This window comes from Stigmatopora nigra, chromosome 4 (assembly GCF_051989575.1).
Source record: "Stigmatopora nigra isolate UIUO_SnigA chromosome 4, RoL_Snig_1.1, whole genome shotgun sequence".
Taxonomy (NCBI): domain Eukaryota; kingdom Metazoa; phylum Chordata; class Actinopteri; order Syngnathiformes; family Syngnathidae; genus Stigmatopora; species Stigmatopora nigra.
In genome coordinates this window covers 46533-71692 of record NC_135511.1, presented here as the reverse complement: position 1 = coordinate 71692, position 25160 = coordinate 46533, and the positions used below count along the sequence as shown (strand labels likewise).

Below are 25160 nucleotides of genomic sequence, written 5' to 3'. Positions count from 1 at the left end.
AGGCCCTGAGAAAAAAAGGCAAAATCAAAGAGAGAGACAGAGCGAGCTTGCAATCAGTCTAATTGGATGCAGCCTGAATGCCTAATTGCTGTGCTTTTGCACCTTTCAACAATGGGAAGTCACACGCCCATTCAGCGGGCCCATTTCCAGCGCTTTGTGTCAGGCGGCCACGTCGTCCGACGGGCCCATTCCACCACGGGCACTCTTGGCCACCCGTGGACCCAGAGCCAAAAGAGTCTGGTTCTGCGCCGGGAGAGCGCGCCAAAGGTACGTTTGAAGCGTCGACCCCTTCTTTGGCTCCGTTTGTTCGGACGGAATTTTGACAACTAGTTGGACACGGGCTCCATGCAGTGACTTTGCTCTAAAGCCTTGAATGGGCTTGGCCGCCGTCACACTGACGGACCGGAATCCATCCCGACGGTGTGTTTTTGAGTCATTGGAGTTGTTCTTGTGAAGCTGCCATTTGAATGGAGCCGCCGTAGCCCTTTTCTAGTCACCCTTTGATTTAGCAGCTAGCCTCTCTCTAGCGTCCGCTGCCTTCTTTCCAGCTGCTCGAGCCAAAGATTTGGCGCCGCGGCTCCGAAACACCTCCCGGCTCCCGCTCCACCATGGCAGGGGAGCCTTCCCCCGTGTCGCCGGCCAAGAGCCAGACCCCGGCGGAGACCCCGGCGGAGACCCCGGTCAAGAGCAAGACCCCGGGCGAGAGCCCGAGCCCCGCCCCGACTCCCCCCGACTTGGAGTGCCGGGTGTGCTACAGCCGCTTCAACAACGTGTTCCAGTGCCCAAAGATGCTGGAGTGCAAGCACACCTTCTGCCTGGAGTGCCTGGCCCGCATCAACGTCAAGTCGGCGCGTCCGGCCGCCATCCGCTGCCCGCTGTGCCGCCACCCCACGCCGCTGCCGGCCCCGGACCTGAGCCGGCTGGCCACCGACGCCCGGGTGCTGGCCTCCCTGCCGGCCGCCATGCGACGCGCTCACAGCGTCCGCTTCTACCGCGCCGAGGGGAAGTTGCACATCCAAAGGTGGGTGGCTCGCCGCTGGCTCCGCGCCTCCCTCACTCCCTCCCTCCCTCCCTCCCTCCCTCCCGGCTTTCTTTTCTCACAATCCCGCCGGTCTCCGCTCAAGGGTAAGCCGGTGTCAAGCGGAGCCCGGGGAAAGTCAGCTGGACATCAGTCTTCCCGAAGCGCCCGTCCAACGCGCCGCCGCCGGCGCCGCAGGCAACGGGAGTGGGCTCGGGCACGAGAGCGAGAGCGGGCTGGGGCTGGGGCGGGCCAGCCGCTGCGTATGTCGGGCCCTGCTCCTGACGGTGGTGCTCCTCATGAGCGTGGTGCTCGCCGGCATCATCTTTCTCCTCACCTTTGACTTGAACAACTTGTAGGTGTCTAGCTGGCGAGCCGGCCCGCCGTCCCGAATCGCTCGTCGTCAGTCACTCAGTCGCCACCCCCGATGACCCCGACGAGCCCGACGAGCCTCGCATGGTTTAGAAGGGAACATTTCATATATTTAGTTGTTTTCGTCATGAACTCTTTTGAGAATTTTGCCCCCCTCCTCACCCAAAAAAATCTCAAGTGTCCCGTTTTTTTTCTTCTTTTACTTGTTGTCAAACATGAATAAATGTCTTTGGAATGATGCTTGCTTCATGTCTGAAATGTTGACTTTCATCCAGCAGGTGGTGCTATGAAAGTGCCGTGGCAGTGAATTCTTTTCTTTTCACTTCTCTTCGACTGAAAGGGCCCTTCCTGTGGGAGCCCGAGGGGGGAAAAACGTCCAAGGGCGGCTGGAATTCCAACTCGTGGCAATTTCCAAAGTCCTTTCATTCTTTTGAAGAAACTCAAAACTCACACAAATACACAAACACACACACACAAACACACACACACACACAAACACACACACACACAAACACACACACACACAAACACACACACAAACACACACACACAAACACACACACACAAACACACACACAAACACACACACAAACACACACACACACAAACACACACAAACACACACAAACACACACACACACACACACACACACAAACACACACACACACACACACAAACACACACACACACAAACACACACACACACACACACACACACACACAAACACACACACACACACAAACACACACACACAAACACACACAAACACACACACAAACACACAAACACACCTGGGAAGAGATTGCCCGAAGGAATCTGAATCGGCGGAGTTACGCGGTCGAAAGGAGTTGCCCCGATGGTCGCCATAGAGACAAGTGGCGGGACACGCCCACCCCCAGCACACGTTGCATCTTTTGACAATGTTTGCTCACATGCTGGCTTGGCACGTGATCAATGACACTTCCAAAGTAAGGCCAGAGCTCCGAGACGTGTGCTTTACTTCTTTTCTAAGACAACTTATTCTTCTTCCAGCGACTTCCCGCTCCTCCATCCGGAATGTGACCTTCTCCCCCAAATGTACTTCTGGTCTTCCGTGCCACCTGGCCAGAGATAAGCCACCCCGAGCCGACGGGTCGCGAGCCGGAGTGTCTCCGGAGACGATCCCCAAGCCTAGCTAGGCCGGACGTCAACGTGCGGCCGCTCGCCATGCGCCCGCTTTACTTTGCACGTCGGCCGGTAACCTTAGTTTTTTTTTTTTACCTTTTACACGCAATGTGTCTCTGCAACGTGTCTGTCAAAAAGATCAGGGCGAGCCCAAACAAGAAAAGGAGGCACCCGGGCCCCAAGGGCTCGGCGGGGCCTCCGCCGGCCTAAAAATAACGCCGACAACAACAACGGAGCCGGCGGCCGGACCGCGCCCCGCCGTCTATTTAAGCGGCCGGCCGAGAGGCCGCGGGGAGAGGCGCCATGATTCCCTGCACCTGCGGCGCCGTGTTTCCCGCCCGCTGCCGCCGTCCACGAGGACGTCGGCGGGTCTTGTACCCGCCGTGCCGCCGCCCCCGCCGGCCCCGGGGGGAGGACCCCGACCGGGCCCTGCGCTGGCTCCGCCTCCTGGGAGCGCTGCTCTTGGCGCAGATCTTCAACGAGGACTCCACCTCGGGTGAGGGAAGTTTTGGGCCGTCGGAGAGCCGCCCGGCCGGGCCCGGGGGGAGCGCGGCGCACGGCGGGCGTGGCTCCGGAGGCCCCCCGGGAGCGTCCGCGGTGGGGCCCACCCCGTGGCGGGGGCATCCGTGGGCCGTCCGCTTCCCCTTCCGAAACATTTCCGCTACGCTAGCGCGTGTACATTGAAGGACGGCTCGACTCCCGACGAGGCGGCTTGGGCCTGGCTGGCGCCACGCCCTAGTCGGGGGCTGGGATTTCCCAAAAGGTGCAGAGGCCAAAAATGACAGAGACAAAAAGGCCACAACCCACCCACGCCCGCCCATTGACCTTCCCGCCGATGCAAAGAAATGACGAGGCTCTTTCCGTTTGGCGGACTCCACGATTCCACACGCCCGGCCGGCGGCGGTTTCCAGAGCCGTGTGCGGCTCTTTCTTCCTTCTGCTGTGGCTTGGGAAAATAAATGAGTTGAAACAAAGCAAAGTTGTTGTTTTTTGATTTTTCTCCTCCGTGTGGTCTTTTGAAGCTTAGTTTGAGCCTCCTGGCTTGCCCTCCCTCCCTCCTTCTCTCCCTCCCTCCCTCCCCTGTTTTCTTTTGTTCCCAGCTGCACGTCATTGACAATGATTTCAGCTCTTGTCTATTTCAAGCTCATGGATTGTTTTTGATATGTCAGAGCGTCTGATTTCCGCTTCCTGGATTCCACGTTTCCTCCTTCCTTGTTTCCAGGTGGCCTGGCGTTTTCTCTCAAGTTTGAGTTTCCTAGTCTTCTGGTCATTTTGTTGGCCTGCGGTTAAAGTTATTGAAGTTTGGTGTATTCCCTGGTCCACTCCCCGCTTCTCGCCACTGGCGTCTCCGCCACGTTTCCAAGCTGCGACCTCGCCAAAGACCCGACATGAGTATTTCCTCGACGTGTATTTTATTTGTGTTAGTAGCAGTCCTTTTAATATTCTGGTTCTAAACTGGTTGACGATCGTGATCTTGTCGTATTAGAAGAAATGGGATTGTTTCAAAATCAAAAGGTCACAGGAAAGCCGGCATTCCCGCCCGGCCGGAGGGCCTGGAAAGCAGATCCTATTCAATCTCTGCTCTGACTTTTCTCCGAGGCCTTCTCCCGGCAGGAAAGCAGGGCTCCCGCGGGCCTCCATTTGGGGCCCTCCTCCCCGAGCCCCCGACGTGGGGCGGCCAGGCACGTAGGCCCCTCGCTCGGGTGGTCGCCGGCTGACCCACAAAGCCACCGTGGGCCTTCTGGCTCGTCGTTACATCACCGGCGGAACAAACGGCCCGCTGTATCACGCCGGCGGGAAAAGGCGGGCCGTTGTGTCCACTCAGCCCAAAGCTCCCCCCCCCCCCAATCCCCAGGCAGACGAGCGCGGAGGCGTGATCCTTTTTTGCCCCGGCCCGCTTCCAGTCACAGTGGAAAAGAACCCACACGCAAGGTCAGCTCAACACAAAACAAGCTTTGTTTTTGGAAAGGACACATTTCCCCAGCGTTCAGCAATAAGCCCAGCCGTCCGTCCCCCGCCGCAGATGTCCCCCGCCGCAGACGTCCCCCGCCGCAGACGTCCCCCGCCGCAGACGTCCCCCTCCGAGGCCGTCCCCCGCCGCGGCCTTGAAACGCCCCATTTGCCGTATTTCCTGGCCGAAAGGAAGAATCTTTTCGCCGGCCCGTCAGAGTGTGACGTTCTGAGCTTATGGGCAGAATGCCATTTTGACCGCCGGCGTCGACACCGCCGCAGCGACCGCACGCTGGCACGCACGCACCCGGCGTCGGTCACGCTCGTGGTTAGACACCGGGCCCACTTCCTGTCCCGTGACGCCTTGTTCCACTACCTTTGTGGATGTGGCTCAGGGTCACAGAGACGTGCGCATGCACGCCTCCGTCATCAAAGTTCCTCTGGCCAAAGACAAAATGCACAGATAGAAAAAGAGAAGCGAGAGAATTTGCCAGCAAATGGCGTGGTCACCTCCTCGGACCAGATTCGATTTCTCCGGACCGGATTCAATTTCTCCGGACCAGATTCAATTTCTCCGGACCAGATTCAATTACTCCGGACCAGATTCAATTTCTCCGGACCAGATTCAATTTCTCCGGACCAGATTCAATTACTCCGGACCAGATTCAATTTCTCCGGACCAGATTCAATTTCTCTGGACCAGATTCAATTTCTCCGGACCAGATTCAATTTCTCTGGACCAGATTCAATTTCTGCTCGCGCCATTCCGACAGAATGAAGGCCGGATGGCGTTTGCCCCAGACATACTTGGCATTTCTTGTCTTTTAGTCACGGGGCCGTCTTCTCCAAACGATACCCGAGGTGAATTTGACTAGCGAGGCAGGTATGTGTCGTCCACGCATTCCCGGCGTGTCTGCTCACGATCGTCATTTTTCACGGGGTAAAAACATAGCAGAGAGTCACGTCTACGGTTACCCAAAGTAAGCAAATGTAAGGCGCAAAAATGGAGCCCCTCTGTCGAGCCCTTCTTTTGGAATGTGTTTTTACGGCTCCTTCTGTTGACGATCATCGGATGGAGACGAGTGGAAAGACTTTCCTTATTTGCGAAAGCCCAGTTCAAAACACGGGGACGCTCTTTCAGGGGGAGGGGGGGGGGGGGGGGATGTCCCACACACCTTCTCTTTTGGTAGGGGTTGCTCATACTCGATGATCAAATGGGAGCATTTCCCTTGAAGCCAGCACACGCGCACGCGCGCACACACACGCGCACACATCCGCCGTTGAGTAAGAACGTGTTGGCCGATGTGATGTGGCCTCTGGGAAGTGGGCGTGTCTCACCGATGACGAAAGTACAAAAGGGCCGTTTCGCCTCGCGTCCTCACATTCCATTTTTTTTCCTTGCCTCTCTCGTTCAGAGCACCGCGCGACAAAAAAAAAAGCCAAGCCATTCCGAGACAAGAAAAGACAAGAAAAGGCAAGAAAAGACAAGACATGTATTCGACGAGCTGCTCCACGACGCTCGTCTGCCACAGACGCGAAGAAGAAGGCTTTTTCCGGCGCGACACGCAGCCGGAAGTGTTTACGTTCGAGCCCATTCCGCCGGTGGCGGCCCGAACCAAGAAACGCTGCGCCCGAGTCATGTACCCGGCCAAGGTGCGCATGCACCTCCCGCCTCCGGAGAAGAGCGCGGCCAAGCGTTGCCTGCTCCTTCTGCTCCTGGTGCTCCTGTGGCAGATCTACACGGAAGAGCCGTGCTGCGCCGAGCCCACGACGTCGACGCCGACGGGAAGTGTCGAGACGTCGACGGGGATCGCCGAGCGGGCTGTCGTCGGCCAGAGGGCCCACTCCCACGCCGCTCCGGTAGTGGCAGAGGCAGAGGAAGACGTGACGCGACCGGCTCCGGGCAACAGCTACGTGGTGGCTTTGCTCGTCTATCACCGCCTGGGTGCCGACAGCTAACTTTTGGGAGCCGACCTCGGAAGCGAAACAAAAGGAAAGCGGAGCGAGGCGATTGACTGACTAGGCGGCGACGACCTGGGCGACATGGTGGCTGCCGCCGGCGCCACCGCCGCCACCGCCGCCACCGCCGCCACCGCCGCCGCCTCATGCCTCCCAAAGCCCTGGCAAGTAGCTCCGTTCCGCCGGTAGCTCGCTGGGTCCTCGGACGTACCCCAACTGTGAACTCTTAGATGAAACTTGAATTCCTGATCGACTGCTGCACTTCAAAACTGACTCTTGTCCTGTCTTATTTATGGTTTATGTGTTATTTGCTATTTATTGAACAAACTTTTTATTAAAAGAAATGAAAGTGAATGACGTGTCTCTCTCTGGTCTTTTATGTTTATATAGTTGTATCTTTTTAACCATTGTCAGACTGTTTTCCCCCTTGATCGGCCTTGCTGGCCAAACCAGAAAGGTTCATTTTGAAGTCTGTTTTTTTTTTTTTTTTTTTTTTTTAGTTTTAGCTTCAAGGCATTTTTCCATAGCGAAGCACCGCTAGAAAATGACCGACATCACTTACTGGAGACATCAACCCTCAACTGGACGCTTCTACTTGTCGTGAAAGACTGAGACAAAACATTGAGATGACATCATTCATAGATGGCGTTTCATCGGCGATCTGTCATCGGGAAACGTTTGTCTCCGGCTAGACGGAAGCCGTGGCCTTTTTGGGAGGAAATGCCGGCGATGGAAATCCCGTTCCGACTTGTCCGTGAATCATTCCAATTTTTCAAGGCCGCGCAACACCCCGTCGCGTCTTGGCCCGAGCCAGTCAAGCCGATGACCTCGGCCTGACTCATCCCTCCTTCAAAATACAGCTTGCGTGCCAAAGGGTCCCGCCCGAGAAGGAGAGTCTCGGTGTCAAGTGCCCCCGGCTTCCAAAGAGAAGTCTCCTCTGACGACAGCCGATTCACTTGTGTTTTTGTCGTCGGTTTGTTTTTGGAAGCAAGCCTCAGAGTTTTTCTTTTTCCAAGTTAAATATTTTCTTTCAGAGCGGAAATGATGTTTGTGTTGGCGGTGGGCGCAGCGTGGGCAGTGGCGGCGACCTCAAAACAGACTGGGAGCAAAAATATTTGCTGAACGCTAAGAATTCCAAGAGCGGAATGCGGAAGTTTGCCGTCACCGAGGCCCGTCGGAAGATCGGCCCCGGCGGTGGTGGTGGTGACGCAACTTTCCCGGGACCCACGGCGGCCACTTGGTGCAAAGTTCTGCCAAGAAGTGGAGGTCAAGGCAGGGGACGCTCCTCCCGAGCGCGCCCGTCGGCCAAAAGTTGGGTGGGGACGGCAGCTCCCAACCGGAGACCACCACTTTCATATCGGCGGTTTTCACCGAACCACTAGGGTTCCGTCCAATCCGGGTTAAGAAGCATTGCATTGGACCTGATGTCAACATAGACAGGCATCCATCCATTGTATGTATTGCTCTTTGTCGCTCAGCAACCTGCAGCAAATCCCGGGCATTCCAGCACCCTGACTCATTGGCGCCGGCGGTGGCTGGTGGGAGTGGCCAAAAGAAAGAAGGGGGAAGAAGCTGGAAGTTCCCCGGCCGGCCGACAAAGGCGGCGGAACGACTGGCGTCAGCCGTGCACAAGAGAGCAAAACACTGGCCGAAAGCCACACAACCGGTTGTCGGAGCGGGAAGGCCAAACTGCCGGAAACCAAAAACCCCTTTCAAACATTCTGCCCGTGATATAACACGAGGCCAACGGAAAGTCACGCTCCCAAATCCCCGGCGGAAACTCAAAAGCCGCCGTTTGACAGGCAAACGCGTCTGGTGCGACCGGACCGGCTCCCGACTGGCCAAACGCAAAGGAAGCGTCGGCTCACAAGCGTGCCACGGCCTATAGAGTCGACGGAAAGGGGCGAAAGGGCGCCTCATCATGCACGGCAGGAAGGGGAGGGCCAAGGTTGGCTTTCGCCTAGCTGACGTGAGACGAGCAAGCCAATACAGTCCACCGCCATTCGTGGACGGCAACGAGTCAACTTGTCTTGTCAGTAGCGAGACAGGTCCAGTGTGCGGTGACTCTCTTACGCCACCTAGCTAAAAAAAAAGTCATTTTACATTTATTACTAGGTCGAAAAAAATCAAATAAATCGATTCCAAGGAAACGATTCCCAAAGCATCGTATCGATCATCTGCTTTTGGCTCTGCATTAGATTAGAGCTATAGACGTTAGGGCATCTTCACCTATCACGGAAGTGACGCCAGGATCTTGTTTCCTTCTCTCTCTCTCACACACTCACTCACTCTCCCTCTCGCTCTCTCTTTCTGTGGCCCTCGCCTGCTCTAACCATCTCGTCTATCTGTCTGTCTGTTTGTCCTCCATGACACTGTGGAAGTGAACTTTGGCGAGCATTGTAAAAAGACTTTCCTCAAAGTCTGTCCAAGTTAGTTGTGCGGGCGCTCGCTAAGGCCGACGCCACGTACGACAACGCTCCGTGCTGGGCAGGCAGGCAGGCAGGCAGGCAGGCACGCACGCGCGCGCGCGCCCGCACGTCGAGGAGCGGGGGCGGTCAGACGGACGGACGGTCCGAGGAACTGAGGGACGGACGGACGGACGGACGGACGAACGAATAGACGGACGAACCGATCGACAGGTAAAAAGAAAAGAAAGCAACAAGCCGGACACACCCCAAGTTTAAAGGCAACGACGTCTAAAGCCGAGGTGAGAGCAAACGGCGTGTCGAGTGTCGAGGACGCTCCTCGGCACGCACGGATTGTGTTTATGAGAGAAAGTTCAAGTGCGCGAGGACCAAAATACTTGTTGTGAGCACATCGAGCCACGCGAATTTGGGAGTTGAAAATGACGACGACGACGTCGTCAACTAACTCGGTGCTCCTCTTTAATCATTCTGTCCTTTTGTTTGCTTATCTTAGCTTTGCTTAGTTTTGCTTGCTTGTGCTTAGTTTTGCTTGGTTTTGCTTAGCTTACTTAGCTTAGTTTTGCTTTGCTTTGGCCTCGGCCTCCAAGCGGCGCCTGCCTTTTCTTGTCATAGGCAGGAAGGCATTTGTAGTCAAAATAGCAAAGAAAGGACTTGACAAGGCCTGCCAGGACCCCTTTTGAAAATGGCCAAGCTTCATTTGCCCTCTCCGTCCGTGTCTGACGCCTTGGAGTCAAATCAAGTCCTTGAATGTCAGCATCAACAATAGACGTCCAACGCACCTCAGCTCGCCGCTAACGTTCCGCCGTTGCCGATTTCGCTCGCCCGCCTGCCGCTCGCCCGTCCCCCCGCCGCACGCCCGCCCGTCCCCCCGCCGCACGCCCGCCCGTCCCCCCGCCGCACGCCCGCCCGTCCCCCCGCCGCACGCCTCTCGCCCATTTTTCCTTCCTTTTTGCCAGGGACACCGTAAGATTTTGAAATTTGAGGAGCGCGACCCGTCCGAGGAGGCCGCCGTGGCACCCTCCCCCCGGGGAAAAGGCCAACCACGGCGGTCGCAATGGAGAGCCCGCTCGCCCTCTCCCGGAATGTTCCCCGTCCTCCCCCGTCGGCAGAGATGTAGTGCGCGCGCGGGCCATCATGCTCTTCTTCCTGCCGCTCATCCTTCACGTCTCGGCGGCCGTGGCCCAAGTCGACCCAGGTAGGCCGGCCCCAAATTGGCTTGTGTCCCTCTTGGGAGCCAGAGAGACCAATCTAGGCCCCCTCTCTCTGCCAGCACACTGTCGCTATGCCCTCGGGATGGAGGACGGGCGGATCGGGGATGGCGACATCAGCGCTTCCAGCCAATGGCACCAGACCACGGGAGCGCAGTACGCCAGGTGGATCCGCCGCCGCCGCCGCCGCGGCCTTCCGCTCGAACCCCGGCCGGCGTGGCCCTTCCGCCCTAACCCCGACTCCCGCCGCCGGCCTCAGGTTGAACCGCGACGACGGCGACGGCGCCTGGTGTCCCGAAGGCCGTCCCGAAACGTCCCGAGCGCAGTTCCTGCAGGTGGCCGAGCCGTCCGGCGCGGGCCGACGTGGCTACGGGCGAAACGGCGGCCAATTGTTCAACGTGGCACGCAGGTGGATTTGCGCGCGCTGACCTTCCTGACGGTGGTGGCCACTCAAGGACGCTACGCTCGCAACGGGATTGAATTTGCACGGGCCTACAGCCTCAACTACAGCAGGGACGGAGTCGTCTGGAGGTCCTGGAGGAACCGTTTGGGAAGCGCGGTGCGTCTTGCTGCTTTTTCCTGGATGTGTGTGTTTCATAGGGGGCGGGCATGTATGCTATCTATCTAGCTAGCTAGCTGGCTAGCTAGCTGTGTGCTGGCTCTTTTGACGGCGTGGCCGTCCACCAGACCACGGGCCTAAAGAGGAAATGTGTGCACGCGCAGGTGATGGAAGGCAACAAGAACGCCTACGCGCCAGTCATCAACGACCTTCACCCTCCGGTGGTGACGCGCTGGGTGCGCTTGATTCCTCTGACCGAGCTGTCCACCGTTTGCATGCGGGTGGAACTCTACGGCTGTCCCTGGGAAGGTAGGCCGTTGGACGGGTGGGCCTCTGCCGGGCCTCCGCCGAGCCTCCGCCGGGCCTCCCCCGGGCCTCCGCCGGGCGTGACCTTTGCCTTTCTGCCCCCTCTCCCAGACGGCCTGATCTGGTACAGCGCCCCCGAGGGCCAGCTGATGGCGCAGCCCGGCTTCCCCACCGCCATCCTCAACGACTCCACCTATGACGGCGCACTCCAGAAGAGGCGGGTCCAATGAGCTCCTTGTCGCTCGCATGACACGGCCGTGAACAGAGTGGGCGCACCAGACGAGCGGGAAGAAACGATAAGCCGTTCGGGCTCAACGGGGATAACCCGCATGGCGGCCGCCCAGCCGCTCGTACGCTAACACCTTCCGGTCCGGCCGTCTCGCTAACACTAACACGCTAACCAGGCACGCTCCGGCCGCCTCCCTTCCTCCCGTGGAAACGGCCGACTTTGGCCCCCGTCCCGTGACCCGTCCCGTGACCCGTCCCGTGACCCGGCGCCTCGGCTCCCCCAGGAAGCTGTGGGGCGGTTTGGGGCAGCTGACGGACGGCGTGGTGGGGCTGGACGACTTCCTGTTGACGCGGCAGTACCCCGCCTGGCCCGGTTACGACTACCTGGGCTGGAAGAACGTCTCGTCGGGGGCCGACCAAAGCGTGGAGATGGACTTTGTCTTTGACCGACAGAGGAACTTCACCTCCATGAAGGTACTTTTCCTCCAGCCCGTTTCCGTCCACCGTTTCGCCATTTGCTCCCCACGTATTGTTGGGAAAGCCCCCCCCCCCCTTCCATACGGTCCCCAAGTCAAAGCCCCTCTGTCCCCCTTCTCTCTCTCTCTCTCACTAATGACCCCCCCCCCCCCCCCAATCCTAGGTTCACAGCAACAACATGTTTTCCCGCGGCGTAAAGATCTTCTCGGCCGTGTCGTGCCGGTTCAGGGCCCGCCTTTCGTCCCCGTGGGAGGCGGAGGCCGTGGTCTTCCGCACGGTTCTAGACGACCGCAACCCCAGCGCCCGCTACGTGACCGTGCCGCTGAAGCGCCGCTCCGCCGTGGCCATCCGCTGTCGCTTCGCCTTCGCCGACGCCTGGATGATGTTCAGCGAGGTCTCCTTCCAGTCGGGTGAGGCAAATGTGGGGAGGAGGAGGCGGGGCCGCGGCGCTGACTCTCTGCCCTCCCCCACGCAGACGACGCCTCCACGTCGGCGACCCCGCCGCCCGTCAACGACTCGGGCGCCCTTCCGTCGGCGGCCGGTACCACGCCCGTCTCGGCCGACCCCGCCGCCGGCGGTGGCGGCGGGGGGGACGCGCCCGTTCTGATTGGCTGTCTGGTCACTATCATCCTGCTGTTGGTCATCATTATCTTCCTCATCCTCTGGTGCCAGTACGTGTGCAAAGTTCTGGAGAAGGTGAGCTGTGTGACCGCGTCCGCTCGGGTCCCCCCGCTCGGGACCGGTCTCGGAGAAGACGCTCGGGAAAGGCCGCCGCCCGCGGAATGTGGCTCTGGACATCCGATGACGGAGTGGCGTGCGGTCGGCGCCGTCCGCGGCTTTAACCGCCATCCGACCATCCCGGCAGGGCCCGCGTGAGATCCCGGGAGAGGAGGTGACGGCGCGCCTGTCGTCCTGCGGCGACACGGTGGTTCTGCAGACCCCCCCGGTCCCGCCCCGCACCGGAGGTAAGGCGGCGCCGCCAAACACGTGGGGGGGAGGGGGAAATCCGGCTGACGGCGCGCGGCCCTTTCAGGTCCGGCCCGCCCGGACCCTCACTACGAGCGCGTCTTCCTGTTGGACCCGGAGTACCAGAACGCCGAAAGTCTCCGTCAGCAGCTGCCGGAACTTTCGCAGAGCGCCGAAGCCTCGGGTGAGCCCGACGTCCGGCCCCGGGCACGAAAGGCGCGCGCCTTTGCGCTCTCCCGCCGGATTTCCTCTTGCGCTCTTCCGCCCCGAGGCGAGGCCCCGGGCAAAAAGGCCCGGCGGGAAGCCTCGTTCGGCGGTGGCGAGCGCTCGGCAGGCCATCCAATGTCGGACGCTGACGTCAAAGCGGAATGTTCCGTATTTGGAAAGGATGTGGCCTCCTCTTTCTCCTTTTCTTCTCCTCCTTCTCTGTCTTTTCCTCTCCAGTCTCCTAACGCCGAGTCGCCGTCTCACGAGCTCCGCCTCTGGCGTCCCGAGGTGGCCCGGTTTGCGTCATTGATGTTTTTTGGGCGGGCGGCAGCGTGCGGCGGCGGCTACGCCGAGCCCGACGTGACGCAGTGCACGCCGCACCAGTCTTTCCATAGCCATGCGCCGCACTACGCCGAGACGGAAGTGGTGCGCCTCCAGGGCGTGACGGGCAGCAACATGTACGCCGTGCCGGCCCTGACGGTGGACTCGCTGACGCGCAAGGACATCTCGGCCGCCGAGTTCCCGCGCCAGAGGCTTATCTTTGGCGAGAAGCTGGGCGAGGGCCAGTTTGGCGAGGTCTACCTGTGCGAGGCCCGGGGGCTGCCCGCCTTCCTGGGCGAAGAGGTACAAGGAGAAGGTGGTGGCGGAGAAGGTGGTGGCGGAGAAGGTGGTGGCGGAGAAGGTGGTGGCGGAGAAGGTGGCGGCGCCTTGGTGGCCGTCAAGCGGCTGCGCCACGACGCCACCGGTCAGGCCAGGTAGGTAGCGTGGTCGAAGAATGGGCCCAACTCCAATCAAAGCGGGCTAGCTACTGTTTTATTTGTGGCCCGCCGCCCTGAAGTGCGCCTTTCCCGCAGGAACGACTTCCTGAAGGAGATCAAGATCATGTCCCGGCTCAACCACGGCAACATCATCCGACTGCTGTGCGTGTGCGTGACCTCCGACCCCCTCTGCATGGTGACGGAGTACATGGAGAACGGAGACCTCAATATGTTCCTGTCTCAGCGCGAGATGGAGAGTACGCTCACGCACGCCAACAACATTCCCTCCGTCAGGTGAGAATTTTTGGGACGGGAACGAGAGTCGGTTAGCAAGGTGAGTGATTGAGTCAGTGAGTGAGTGTGTGTTTGCTTGTGGGTGTGTGGCAGCCTGGCGGACCTGCTACACATGTCGGTCCAGATCTCATCGGGGATGAGATACCTGGCCTCCTTGAACTTTGTGCACCGGGACCTGGCCACCCGAAACTGCCTGCTGGACCGCCGCCTCACCATCAAGATCGCCGACTTTGGGATGAGCCGCAACCTCTACAGCGGCGACTACTACCGCATCCGAGGCCGCGCCGTGCTTCCCATACGCTGGATGGCCTGGGAGAGCATCCTGCTGGTGAGCCGACCGGAAGGATGGCCGTGGCCCGTCGTGCCGACCGGAAAGATGGCCGTGGCCCGTCGTGCCGACCGGAAGGATGGCCGTGGCCCGTCGTGCCGACCGGAAGGATGGCCGTGGCCCGTCATGGCCATTCTCCCGCCACGCGTGACCTTGCGTGACCTTGCTTGTTTGGCCAGGGCAAGTTCACCACCTCCAGCGACGTGTGGGCCTTCGGGGTGACCTTGTGGGAGATCTTCACGCTTTGCAAAGAGCAACCCTACAGCCTGCTGACGGACCAACAGGTCATAGCCAACACTGGAGAGTTCTTCAGGAACCAGGGCAGACAGGTCAGCGACGGTCACAATGTCGCCGTCCATCCGTGGGCCCGTGTTTAAAAGCGCCCGGACTGAGCCTGAGCCTGACCTCCTTCCTATAGGTGTTCCTGTACGCTCCCCCGCTCTGTCCTCCCTCCCTCTTTGAGCTGATGATGCGTTGCTGGAGGCGGGACATCCCAGACAGGCCCTCCTTCGAGGGGCTCCACCGGGCTCTCGGGCCCCACGTCCAATCGTGAGCCGGACGGACGGAGCCAGTCCAGAAGGCCCGCGTGGTGCGGAGGGCCAGACTTTTTCTACGTGGAACATTTGTAATATATGGCTCCCGGCCGGCTTTGTAATCCGCCCTCTCGGATCTCTTGAGTAAGAAATAAATGAACGCCAGCCAACCGACCCCGGACGTAAGCGCCCCCCTCATTTCTTCAAAGCCCGGCTTTTCGGGATAATGGCGGCAGTCTCTAGGCTTCCGGACGCGGCGGAAGGCGGTTTTTGCCACGCCGTCCAAGCTGGGACGAGCGCCGGTGGCCTCCTTCCTCGCCGTACGGGCGGGCCACGTTGGCGGTCCACGTTTGCGGCGTCCCGTTCGGCCCGCCCGCCCACCCGCCCCTCCCCACACCTGCTTGTCGTTGAGCCGTTGGTGTTTGCCAGATGCTCGTTAACTGGCTCATTCTACCTGCCTTGTCAAATGTTTGGAGGAGTCATCAGCAGCTTTTCGCCGCTTTTCGCCGCTTTTCGCCTCTTTTACGCCAGTAGTAGAGTGGCTTTCGCTGGACTCTGTTGACGGCCGTAGCCAATTGGCCCCCTTTTTTTAAGGACCCCTCTCGTTTTTTTTTAGAACTCGTCAGCCCTCGCCTTCCACACACAAGGGGGGGGAGCTGCCTTTTTCTTTTTTACGGCGTGCCGGCGGCTGTAGAAAAGTGCTTCAATTTCATTTCGACTTTGAGAGCATCCTGCCTTACCAGCGGGGAGCCCCCCCCCCCATTCTCGTCCCCCTGGAAAAAGTAGCGTGAGGGGAAGAAGGCCGGCCAGGCCTTCCATTTCCCCCATCTGTCCCCCCTTGGACCCGTTGGCCGACGTCAATTGGGCTCAAAGTCGGCCTCTCCCTTCCGCCACCACCCAAGCCTGAGCGGCCGCAGGCGAGGGACGGCCCCTAAAAGGCCCGTGGGACTTGAATCTCCTTCTACTTGTAGAATGACAATGTAGGCCCTCCATTTGGATTCAAGTTGTGGTTTGAGTTCGACCTCCCTGGCTTTCTGTCCAAGTGGTACCTGGGTCTGGGTCCGGGGCTTTGGTTGACGTGCGGATGAACCAGCTCGAGTGCTACCAATGGGGTGCCGCTCATAAAAGGGGAGGGGGTGAGGGGTGTGTGCCGGTGCCCGGGCCTGCGGGGGCCCGCCAGCTGCTGGGCTTTGCTAACGACCTCCCGTTTCAAGGAACAAATGTTGCTGGTGGAAACAATGAAAAAGCATCTGGAGCCACGGTAAGCCCTCCCCTACGCCAAAGCTCCGGCGCCACGGCGGCGGCGGGGGGCACACGCTCCCGAGAGCCCGTCGCAGAGAGCGGCATACGTGGCCAGGAGAACCAGCGGCGGAAGATGAAGCGCTTTGTGCCGGCCGTCTGCCTCTTCCTGGCCTCTTTTCTACTCTTGACGGGAAGCGCCGCCGCCGCCCGAGCGGAGACTGGAGAGGCCGGGCCCGCTGGGGACTACGGGCGGCTCTCGGGCGTCCCCGCTCGGGGCCCCCGCCACGGGCCTGCCGCCCCGAACCGGGCTCCCGCGCCCAGGCCCCGACGGAGACCCGGAGAGGACGGGATGCTCGGAGACGACCCGTACAGCCCCTACAAGATGTCCAACTACTACCCGTACTACAACTACTACTACGGGCACAGGGCCAGGCTCCGACAGTGGCAGGCTTACGGAAGCGGCTACCGCCAGCACGGTAAGGCCTTTTGAACAAGTTTAGCGGGATTGCGGGCGGGCCCAAGCGTCGGTCGGTTGGAGAACGCCATTCCAAACCGTAGCGTCAAGAGGGAATATTCCAGACCTCAGAATTTGGAGAAGAAAAAAAAAGTGATTGCCTCCAAGGCACGTTTACAAAGACGACCGTTTGAATGGCGCTAACGGGCGAGTGACGAGGACGCTTGTGGCAGGTCTTCCCGATCTGGTTCCCGACGCGGCCCACATCCAGGCGGGCTCCTACGTGCACCGGGTGGCCATGTACAATCTGCGCTGCGCGGCCGAGGAGAACTGCCTGGCCTCGTGAGACGCGTTCGCCGTCTCATCCCTCTTCCCCGCCGTCTTTCTTTCTTTCTTTCTTTCCTTCCCTCCCACTCCTTCCACCACCGAGCCGGCGTGGAAGGAGTCTACGCGGGTGATCTAACGCCTTCCACGAATTTGTGGTTGCGGCGGCGGAGTTCGGCCAGGTCGGCCGGAGATTACCACGTCAGGGTTCTGCTGAGGTTCCCGCAGCGTGTCAAGAACCAGGGGACGGCGGACTTCCTGCCCAGCAAAGCCTCGCACGCCTGGGAGTGGCACAGCTGTCACAAGTAAGAGCGGGCCAGGCGGGGGCCAGCTTTGCCGATATTCGCGTCACCGGACGCCGAGGCTGGGGCCGCCTTTGCCGATAATCCCGCCACGGCGGGATCTCCTGACTTTGCCCTTCTGCCCACTCAGTCACTTTCACAGCATGGACGACTTCAGTCTGTACGAGCTGTTGGACGGCGGGGGCCAGGAGCCGGTGGCGGAGGGTCACAAGGCCAGCTTTTGCCTGGAGGACACTTCCTGCGACGGCGGATACTACCGCCGATACGCCTGCACCTCGCACACTCAGGTGCCCCGTGATTGGCCGTAGCCAGTTGGGGCGTGTCTTCCGCCCGCCCCTGGCCCCGTTTCAGCTGGGATAGGCTCCAGCACCCCTCCACGACCCTAAATGAAATGAGATGAGGCGATTTAGTGTTGTTTGCGTTTTGTTTTGATTTCTTGGTTGAACTATTAAACGGCGGCGGCGGCGGCGGCGGCAAACTTCCATGCTCTCTTTTGGATGAAAAAATGACAATTGTGTGCATTCAGGGTTTGAGTCCCGGCTGTTACGACACGTACAACGCAGATATCGACTGTCAGTGGATCGACATCAGCGACGTAGCTCCTGGGAAATATGTGCTCAAGGTATCTCTCTCTCTCTTTCTCTCACTGTAATCGCACCGCTCCCATAACAAATCCATTTCCATCCCAGCCATCGTATCCATTTTCAAGAGCCTTAAACCTAAGCTTAACCCTTTGCAATATTGTGCCCCCCCCCCCCCCCCATCTGTCAGGTGACCGTCAATCCCAAACGGAAGGTTCAGGAATCCAACTTTGCCAACAACGTGGTGCGCTGCGACGTCCACTACACGGGAAACGCGGTCCACCTGTCGGCGTGCGAGACCTCGGCGTGAGGAGCTGGACCGGTCCCCCCCTTTGGGCGCCGTGGGACTCTCTCCGCCCGTGAGTTCAACGGACACGGCACGGCCCTTCCGTGGAGTGTAGCCTTCTCCAATTTCAAAGTAGAGCCGATGACGGGGTCCACGCGGCCAATTGTGGGGATCTCCTTTTGTCTTCCAGAAGGCGGAGATTTTAAGGCCATTCTTTCCCATCGGTCGTCTTTGGTGGCCTTTCATCGTCCCTTTTCATCACTCGACTTGGTGTGAGCTAACGTGTACCGTGTTGACCTCCAATGCCCCCTTCCAATAAATCTCGGCCACTCTTCTTGAGTCCTCGTGTGTGACGACGTCAAAAAGCGTCTGTTTTACCTCCTCGTGGCAGTGTTGTCATTTTCCACGTTGGACGCTCGAGGGCGCAATTATCGAGTGTTTGCCCAACTAACCCTAAACGGAGAGTGAAGAAAGCTTTTTTGGTGTTCCAGACAGGCTGTCGTTAGGACCACTAATTATAGTTGCATCAACCTCTTCATAATTATACTCCAATGACGCTGAAGGCGAAAGGCAATTATACACGGAGAAAGAGACACACTGAGGCAAAGAAACGATCATGTCACACCAAATACACATTGACTTGATCCAATCCTTTACTTGAAGTAAGGTGGCTTCCATTAAAAGAAAACAGCACTCAAATGAAATAATTATGTATTTTGACGTCGGAGTTATTTTATCCTAGAAGCGTCTAACTCTGACGGAATCCCTTGTGATAACTTTGCAGTATAGACCCGTCGTAACCAACTTGCATGCGTTTATTGACACTCACAGACAGCCCTTTAACACATCAACATCCGGGTCACTCGGTAATACGTAATGACCATCAGGTGGCGGTGGTTAAGCCCACTTGTATAACCTGATGCCATTTACCGTTATAGTTTCAATATACTACATCCCTCATCAAAGATCGTCTATTGTCGCCAAGCTCACCTCGTCAAACCGAAGCGCCGGACTCTATAACGCGTATAGTTCCCCCCACTCGTTCAAAACTAAACTCGTTTCTTTCCTTAATCATGAGCCGATATATTTGTGTTTGCTTGTTAACGTTGGTCGCTAACAAAGCACAATGTTAAAGCGCTTTCCCATAAGTCATTTCACACAATGACAACAAAACTTCACCCGGCCACGCTCGTGGGGTGTGCAAATTGACTTCAAATCAAACGGGTTTATGGCTTTTAAACTCGTAGCGGATTCAAATCAAACTGGTTTATGGCTTTTAAACTCGTCGCCGATGAAGTAGTTCATCCCGGCGTTCGTTAAGTAAAAGTGAGCGGGTTGTGCAGAGGGGGAAAAATCCACAGAGTGAGATCTCTCAAACGGTGCCGTTCTACGGGAACATGCATTATGTCAAATTCTTTGTGCTGTTAGCATCGAGGAAAAAAACAACAAGCAGCTTTGCAAACTTCACGTGAGCTTCTACGCTAGCGAGACCCTTCCAACCAGGTATTGGGTGTACTTTTATGATCACCCGCACGCCACGCGAAAGTGCTTCTTTTCTCTCTTTGTGTGTGTGTGTTTGTGTCCGCCAGCTTCCACTTTCTCCCTCTCGCCTTTTCGCCTTTGCCAGCTGTTCGGCTAGCGCAAAGACGAAGCGGTCCCTAGCATCACGGCCGCCGGCTAATTAATACCTGCTCGGCTGTTCGAGCTAGCTAGCCTTGGTGAAGACTCTTATTCATTGGACCAAAATAATAATTTAAAAAAACACTAAAGACGACACGGCCATGCAGAAGCCAGCGTCAATATCGAGTCCATCGAATGAAATACCCCGAACGCTCGCTCGCCTCAGAACATATCTTCTACCCGTGTGCCTCAACGTCAATGAGTCAATTAGGACACGTATTCCGTTTTTGAAAAAGAGCTTCGGGGGCTCATTTGATATTTTGTTTTGACATTTCCCCCCGCAGCCAACACATCATTGTAAGTGTTCCCAGTCGACGTCTAGCACTGTCCCCACGACAGTCAATGATTGCGTTAAGCAGAGTTAAGCATTGGGCTCCGGCACCTCTGCCACCCTGGTCAGCTTGAGCGCCACAAAAAGACGAATGAATTGTGTACAGGTGCGACCGGAGGGGATGACTTGTGAAGATGGAGCTTCCTGAATATTTGGATTTGGATGAGATCGACTTCTCGGACGACGCCGTGGTGAGCCATGCTCTCTCCAAGTCTCTCTCTGACTTTGTCTCTCTCTCTCTCTCACATTTCCGCACGCCGGTCGGTCATCATTCCACAACTGCGTGCTTTCAGTGCTCCGTCTCGTCCCTGAAAAACATCCCCGAGTTGTCCAGACGAAATGAGGCTCAGGGCGAGGGGAGAGCCGGTAAGATTGCCAACGCTACCAACGTTGCCGCCCTTCTCTAACCACCATTTCTTCTTTCGACGTCTTCCCGTTTCTCCGCCGTTCCCTTCTTCACCTCCTCCCGCCGCTCCTCAGTCCCGTCCATCAACTGGAGTCGCGGAACGGCGTCCCACCCGGCCGCGGCGGGCGCCGGCGAGGCTCCGGGCAAATTCCGCCCCGTCAAGCGTGTTTCTCCCCTCAAGCATCAGCCCGAGAACGGGGAGGAGCCTCCGGACGGGGACGTCAAGCTCCGAGCCGGCCCGCGGAGGGCGGGAGCCGAGAGCCCGGACGCCGCCGGTCCGGCCGACCGCCACTTAACGACGGGTGAAGCCCGTGGCTGACGGAGGAATGGGCCAGGTGGAGATCTCCGTGGGCTCCTTTCTCCTCAAACGCTGCCCTTTCTCCCCGCAGGAGCCGGTGGCCAACGGGGAGTCGTGGGGGAGCTGGAGCACTACGACCTGGACATGGACGAGATCCTGGACGTACCTTTCATCAAGTCGTCCGGCAGGCAGACGTCGACCGGGGCCGCCGAGGAGCGGGCGGCCGGCGCCGGCCACCTGGGCGGAGCCGCGTCGGAGAGACCCCGCGACGTTAAGATGGACGTGGACGACGACGGCGGCGGCGGCGGCCACGAGGCGAGAGCGAGCCACGCGACGACAAACGACTGGACGTGAAAGGCGCCCAGTCCTAAAGGTTTCAAAGTGCTCCAACTTCCCTCCCGCAGATGTGCGTCCTCTCCCCTCTGAAGTGGTCGGATCTGAGGAAATCCAAGCCGGCCGATCCCGACTCGCCCCACCTTCTCCGTTCGCAGTTTTCGGGGGGCTTCCGACACGGTCCTCCCGCAGATATGGCGCTCTCCTCGTCCTCCTCGCTGTCTTCCTTCCCCCAAGGAGGTTGGTATTGGAACGGGAAAGCCCTTGGAAAGAAGCGGGGCCGAGCCGTTTTGAGATGGAGCACATTTTGAGCGTGTCTGGCGAGTAGAAAGCGCATCCGCTGCTCCCCAATTGTTGCCACCCTAAACCTTTACTTGACACGGGAAGAGATGTGGAACGTGTGATCAATAACAGAAGCGCTAGTTTAAAAGTCTGAGGGGGCGGGGGGGACAAACGCCCCTCCCTTTTTATGGCCAGATCAGACGGCTCCGCCCTCGCCGACCTGGCTTCACCGCGTCCTCCGCCGGGCATGGGCGAGCGCGGGCCCCGGACGCCACCCGCCGTCCGCCCCGCGTCTCCCTGCTCCGAAGCACCCGAATCCAACCGTCGGGTGAAGCCCGATGACCATTTGATTCCGCTACGTGGGAGGAGGGAGACGCGGAGCGGCCCGCGGAGCGGCCCGCGGGTTCCCTCCGGGACCGCGGAGCGGGCGCCGGCCCCCGGCCAAGGCTAAAGACACACGGATACGCATGACCGTCCATCCAGACAAGCCGCCGTCGGCGAGGGCGTTCCCCGAGGCGCACAAGCCGCGGCCGGAGCTTCCCGCGTCCGGCGCCGTCTCTCTCCTCCCGTCGGCCCCCGCGGCGGGAGGAGCCCGAGGGGCGGAGGCGGACGAGGAAAGCAAGAAGAAGCACAACATCATCAACATCGTCAGGGAAGGTCAAATCTCGCTCCTGGTGAGACGGGCGGCGGTGAAGCCCACCTATTTCTTTGGCCGACTGTGGCCCTCTTCAGATCGAATAATGAACCACCACAACTCCCCCAACTCCGCTTTTCAGCCTCACCTGGCCGGCGACAACCTTTCGCTGATCCGCGACGAGGCGGGCAACAACCTTCTCCACGTGTCGGCGTCTCGGGGCCACGCCGAGTGTCTCCAGCATCTGACGTCTCTGATGGGAGAGGACGGGCTCAACGAACGCAACCGGCAGCAGCTGACGCCCGCCGGACTGGCCGTCAAGGTCCGTAACCCGCCTGGGCCCGCTTTGAGGCCCGGCCGCCATAAACGACGGAGACGTCGCGCCGGCGTGTGTAGAACGGTCGCCTGGAGTGCGTGCGTTGGATGGTGAGCGAGACGGAGGCCATCGCCGAGCTCAGCTGCACCAGAGAACACCCGAGCCTGATACACTACGCCGCCCGCTACGGACAGGTGAGCCCGGCTGGTGTCGTCGCCGTCGCCTCCCCGCCCGAACCCTGCCCGAACCCCGACCATCCCCGGCCATCCCCGGTCCGGCCGTCCACGGCCCGAGCCCCGTTCCAACCTCTGGCCCGACGTGCGTAGGAGAAGGTGTTGCTGTGGCTGCTCCAGTTCATGCAGGAACAGGCCATCTCTCTGGACGAGGTGGACCAGGACGGCAACACGGGCGTCCACGTGGCCGCGCTGCAGGGACACCTGGCCTGCATACAGGTGCGTGTGGACCGCTCGCCCCTCCATTCCTCTCTTGGCGGTCGGGCCGTTTTTGCCGGCCGGTGACCGATATTCCCAACTTGGCCCCGTGTGCGCGTGTGTTTTGGCGGGCGTAGACGCTGGTGGAGTACGGCGCCAACGTAACGGTGTCCAACCGGGGGGGCGAGCGGGCGTCCCAGCTGGCCGAGCGTCAAGGTCACGGCTCCTGCGCCCGCTACCTGGTGGTGGTGGAAACGTGCATGTCCCTGGCGTCGCAGGTCGTCAAGCTCACCAAGCGCCTGGCCGAGTGAGTGCGCCGAGTGGGAATATGACCCGTGACGTCATAAGCCGCTGCCGCCGCCGCCACCACCGCCTCCTTCACTCCGTCCGTGCCTGTCTTACAGACAAGCGGCGGAGAATGCCACGCTACAGAGACGCCTGCACACCTTTGACAACGGGTAAGAACCATTGGCTCGGGCCGTCGGGGCTCACGTCGACAGTAAGCGCCTGGCCCGTCACCTCCTCAGCCGTCCGTCCGGATCGGAGGCTCGGCCAGAGATTGCGGCGAGCGCGGAGAGGACATCGGCGGACGGCGAGGGGCCGCCGCGTCCCGAGCACAAGCCGGCGCGTGCCGACCGAGGGCCCCGACGCGCCATCGGCCGACGGGATTCCCAGGCGGGAGCCGACGACGACCCAGATGATGACGGCGACGACGAGGAGTGTGCGCGGAGGAAGGACCTCTCCCCGGCCGACGGGAAGCCCGTCCCCGCGGGGGCTGACGGCGGGCCCGAATCCCCCAAGGCGGGTGCGGCGGCCAGCCCCAAGAGCGCTCTCAAGTCACCGTCGACGCGGCGGAAGACGCCCGCCAGCCTGAAACTCAGGGTGACTTTCAACGAGAACCTCCATCGGGAGGCGGAGCCGACCGGCAGGGAGGCCCCGCCCGGCGGGACGGTCGAGGCCAAGAGGCCCTTTGGTGCGCTGCGCTCCATCATGGAGACGCTTAGCGGAAATGCAAACCACCACCACAACAACAACAATGGCGGGGGCAGCGGTGGCGCATACCACGCGACACACAACCAGTACAAGAACAAAAACAAAAGTGCCAATGTGTGAAAGCCTTCTGTCACCTTGAAAACTTTTTTTTTGATAATCACTTGTCACTTGGAAAGAAAAAAACCCTTTTGAAAGTGGGATGTTGTGTGCCTTCTCCATATATCTATCTATTTTTCCCCCCACAAAAACAAATACTAGGAGTAATCCAAAAATTTCAATAATTTGAAGAACAGGGATTCATTTCCAGTGCTCGTAAAAACTCAAACCTGTGGTGAGCCGCCAAAGCCTGCAAAGCCTGCAAAGCCTTCTCGGCTGGCCTCATAAATATCTGGATCACATACTGATGTAAATTATGTTTTGTCCATAAATACTTATTCAATGCCCATTGTCCGTCAGCTTCCTTTCATGGTTGTGGTGCGCCCAGATGTGTGTTTTCATATTGAAGCATTTGACCAATCACAATTCAGCCATCGTTTGTTGCCAGAGGGGAAATCTATCCGGAGGCCTTTGCAATGACTTCAGATATATTTTATGGGACACTAAAAGAAGGTTCGGTGAATGGGCGTGTGAAATGGTTGGGCTTGGGCAGCTCCCACAAGGTTAAAAAGCACTGCTTGAGTGGCTGAAGCAACTGGCCAAACTGGAAATCTGATTGGTCAATTGTTTAACCAATCGGATTTCACGTTGGCCACAGCAAGGCCATCTCCCAGGTGTTCCTCGTTGCTTTCACACACACACACACACACAGACACGCACACACAAGCTAGAGCTAGCAAGCTGTATCTGTAGCCAGCTGTATAAGCAAGTTTATTATTGTGTTGATTTAGTAGTGCTTTTGTCAATCCACAATGAAAATGGATTCGCTTGGCCTTGGTCTTCTGTCAAAGCCGTTTTCAAGGCGGACTTTTTAAGAAAGGCTGGAGTCGGACAACTGGGAAGCTCGCGAGCCAGTCTCAAGTGGGAATGGACATTTTCAGCCCGAAATCCAAGCAAAACTTCTGCCAGATATACCACAGAACAGAATCCACTTTCAGCATCGGCTTTAGCTTCGATGGCGATACGAAAGAACTCGGTGCAACTCAAACGCACAGATAATCTCTACCACATCAGTCATGGAAATCTTCTTGAGGAGGGATTTGGTGGACCAATCAAAGGGATTTGGGGTGAGTCAAATAAGCTTCATTTTCCTAAATAATATTTCAGTTTGATGAGGTTATTATGGATGCTTGATTTTTTTTTTGTTATGATGGAGTTTGTGGACAAATGAAACTGATTTTGGGTGAGTAAAATGGGGTTAATTTTCCTAAATAATATTTCAGTTTGATGAGGTTATTATGAATGCTGGATTTTTTTTTTGTTATGATGGAGTTTGTGGACAAATGAAACTGATTTTGGGTGAGTTCAATGGGGTTCTTTTCCTAAAAAATATTTCTATTTGATGAAGTTATGATGG

At 58.4% G+C, this 25160-nt stretch overlaps 5 protein-coding genes across 5 annotated transcripts; all 5 read left to right on the top strand.

The window, feature by feature from the left end:
• Positions 1-101: 101 nt before the first annotated feature.
• LOC144195583 (uncharacterized) lies at positions 102-1629 on the top strand. The gene is made up of 3 exons (XM_077715314.1): positions 102-267; positions 549-1021; positions 1125-1629. Exons 1-3 carry the CDS (start codon positions 112-114, stop codon positions 1375-1377), a joined length of 882 nt encoding a protein of 293 aa, XP_077571440.1. The 5' UTR covers positions 102-111; the 3' UTR covers positions 1378-1629.
• Positions 1630-5996: 4367 nt separating this feature from the next.
• On the top strand, positions 5997-6818 carry ier3 (immediate early response 3). Its single transcript, XM_077714553.1, has one exon. It carries the CDS (start codon positions 5997-5999, stop codon positions 6462-6464), a length of 468 nt encoding a protein of 155 aa, XP_077570679.1. The 3' UTR covers positions 6465-6818.
• Positions 6819-8994: 2176 nt separating this feature from the next.
• On the top strand, positions 8995-14928 carry LOC144195674 (discoidin domain-containing receptor 2-like). The gene is made up of 16 exons (XM_077715474.1): positions 8995-9171; positions 9847-10085; positions 10161-10263; positions 10358-10433; positions 10508-10657; positions 10822-10966; positions 11075-11184; positions 11480-11665; positions 11832-12078; positions 12144-12364; positions 12534-12633; positions 12702-13596; positions 13696-13893; positions 13987-14221; positions 14401-14550; positions 14640-14928. Exons 2-16 carry the CDS (start codon positions 10025-10027, stop codon positions 14772-14774), a joined length of 3012 nt encoding a protein of 1003 aa, XP_077571600.1. The 5' UTR covers positions 8995-9171; positions 9847-10024; the 3' UTR covers positions 14775-14928.
• Positions 14929-15695: 767 nt separating this feature from the next.
• Positions 15696-18282, top strand: LOC144195544 (protein-lysine 6-oxidase-like). Its single transcript, XM_077715260.1, has 7 exons — positions 15696-16472; positions 16684-16792; positions 16948-17079; positions 17207-17363; positions 17603-17698; positions 17848-18016; positions 18134-18282. The coding sequence occupies exons 1-6, from the start codon at positions 15839-15841 to the stop codon at positions 17965-17967; spliced, it is 1248 nt and encodes a 415-aa protein (XP_077571386.1). The 5' UTR covers positions 15696-15838; the 3' UTR covers positions 17968-18016; positions 18134-18282.
• Positions 18283-18904: 622 nt separating this feature from the next.
• LOC144195181 (synphilin-1-like) lies at positions 18905-24092 on the top strand. The gene is made up of 13 exons (XM_077714628.1): positions 18905-19446; positions 20061-20145; positions 20248-20320; positions 20435-20662; positions 20750-20973; positions 21063-21231; positions 21757-21947; positions 22050-22229; positions 22304-22417; positions 22550-22675; positions 22792-22961; positions 23059-23112; positions 23182-24092. The coding sequence occupies exons 2-13, from the start codon at positions 20089-20091 to the stop codon at positions 23765-23767; spliced, it is 2172 nt and encodes a 723-aa protein (XP_077570754.1). The 5' UTR covers positions 18905-19446; positions 20061-20088; the 3' UTR covers positions 23768-24092.
• The last annotated feature ends 1068 nt before the right edge of the window (positions 24093-25160 follow it).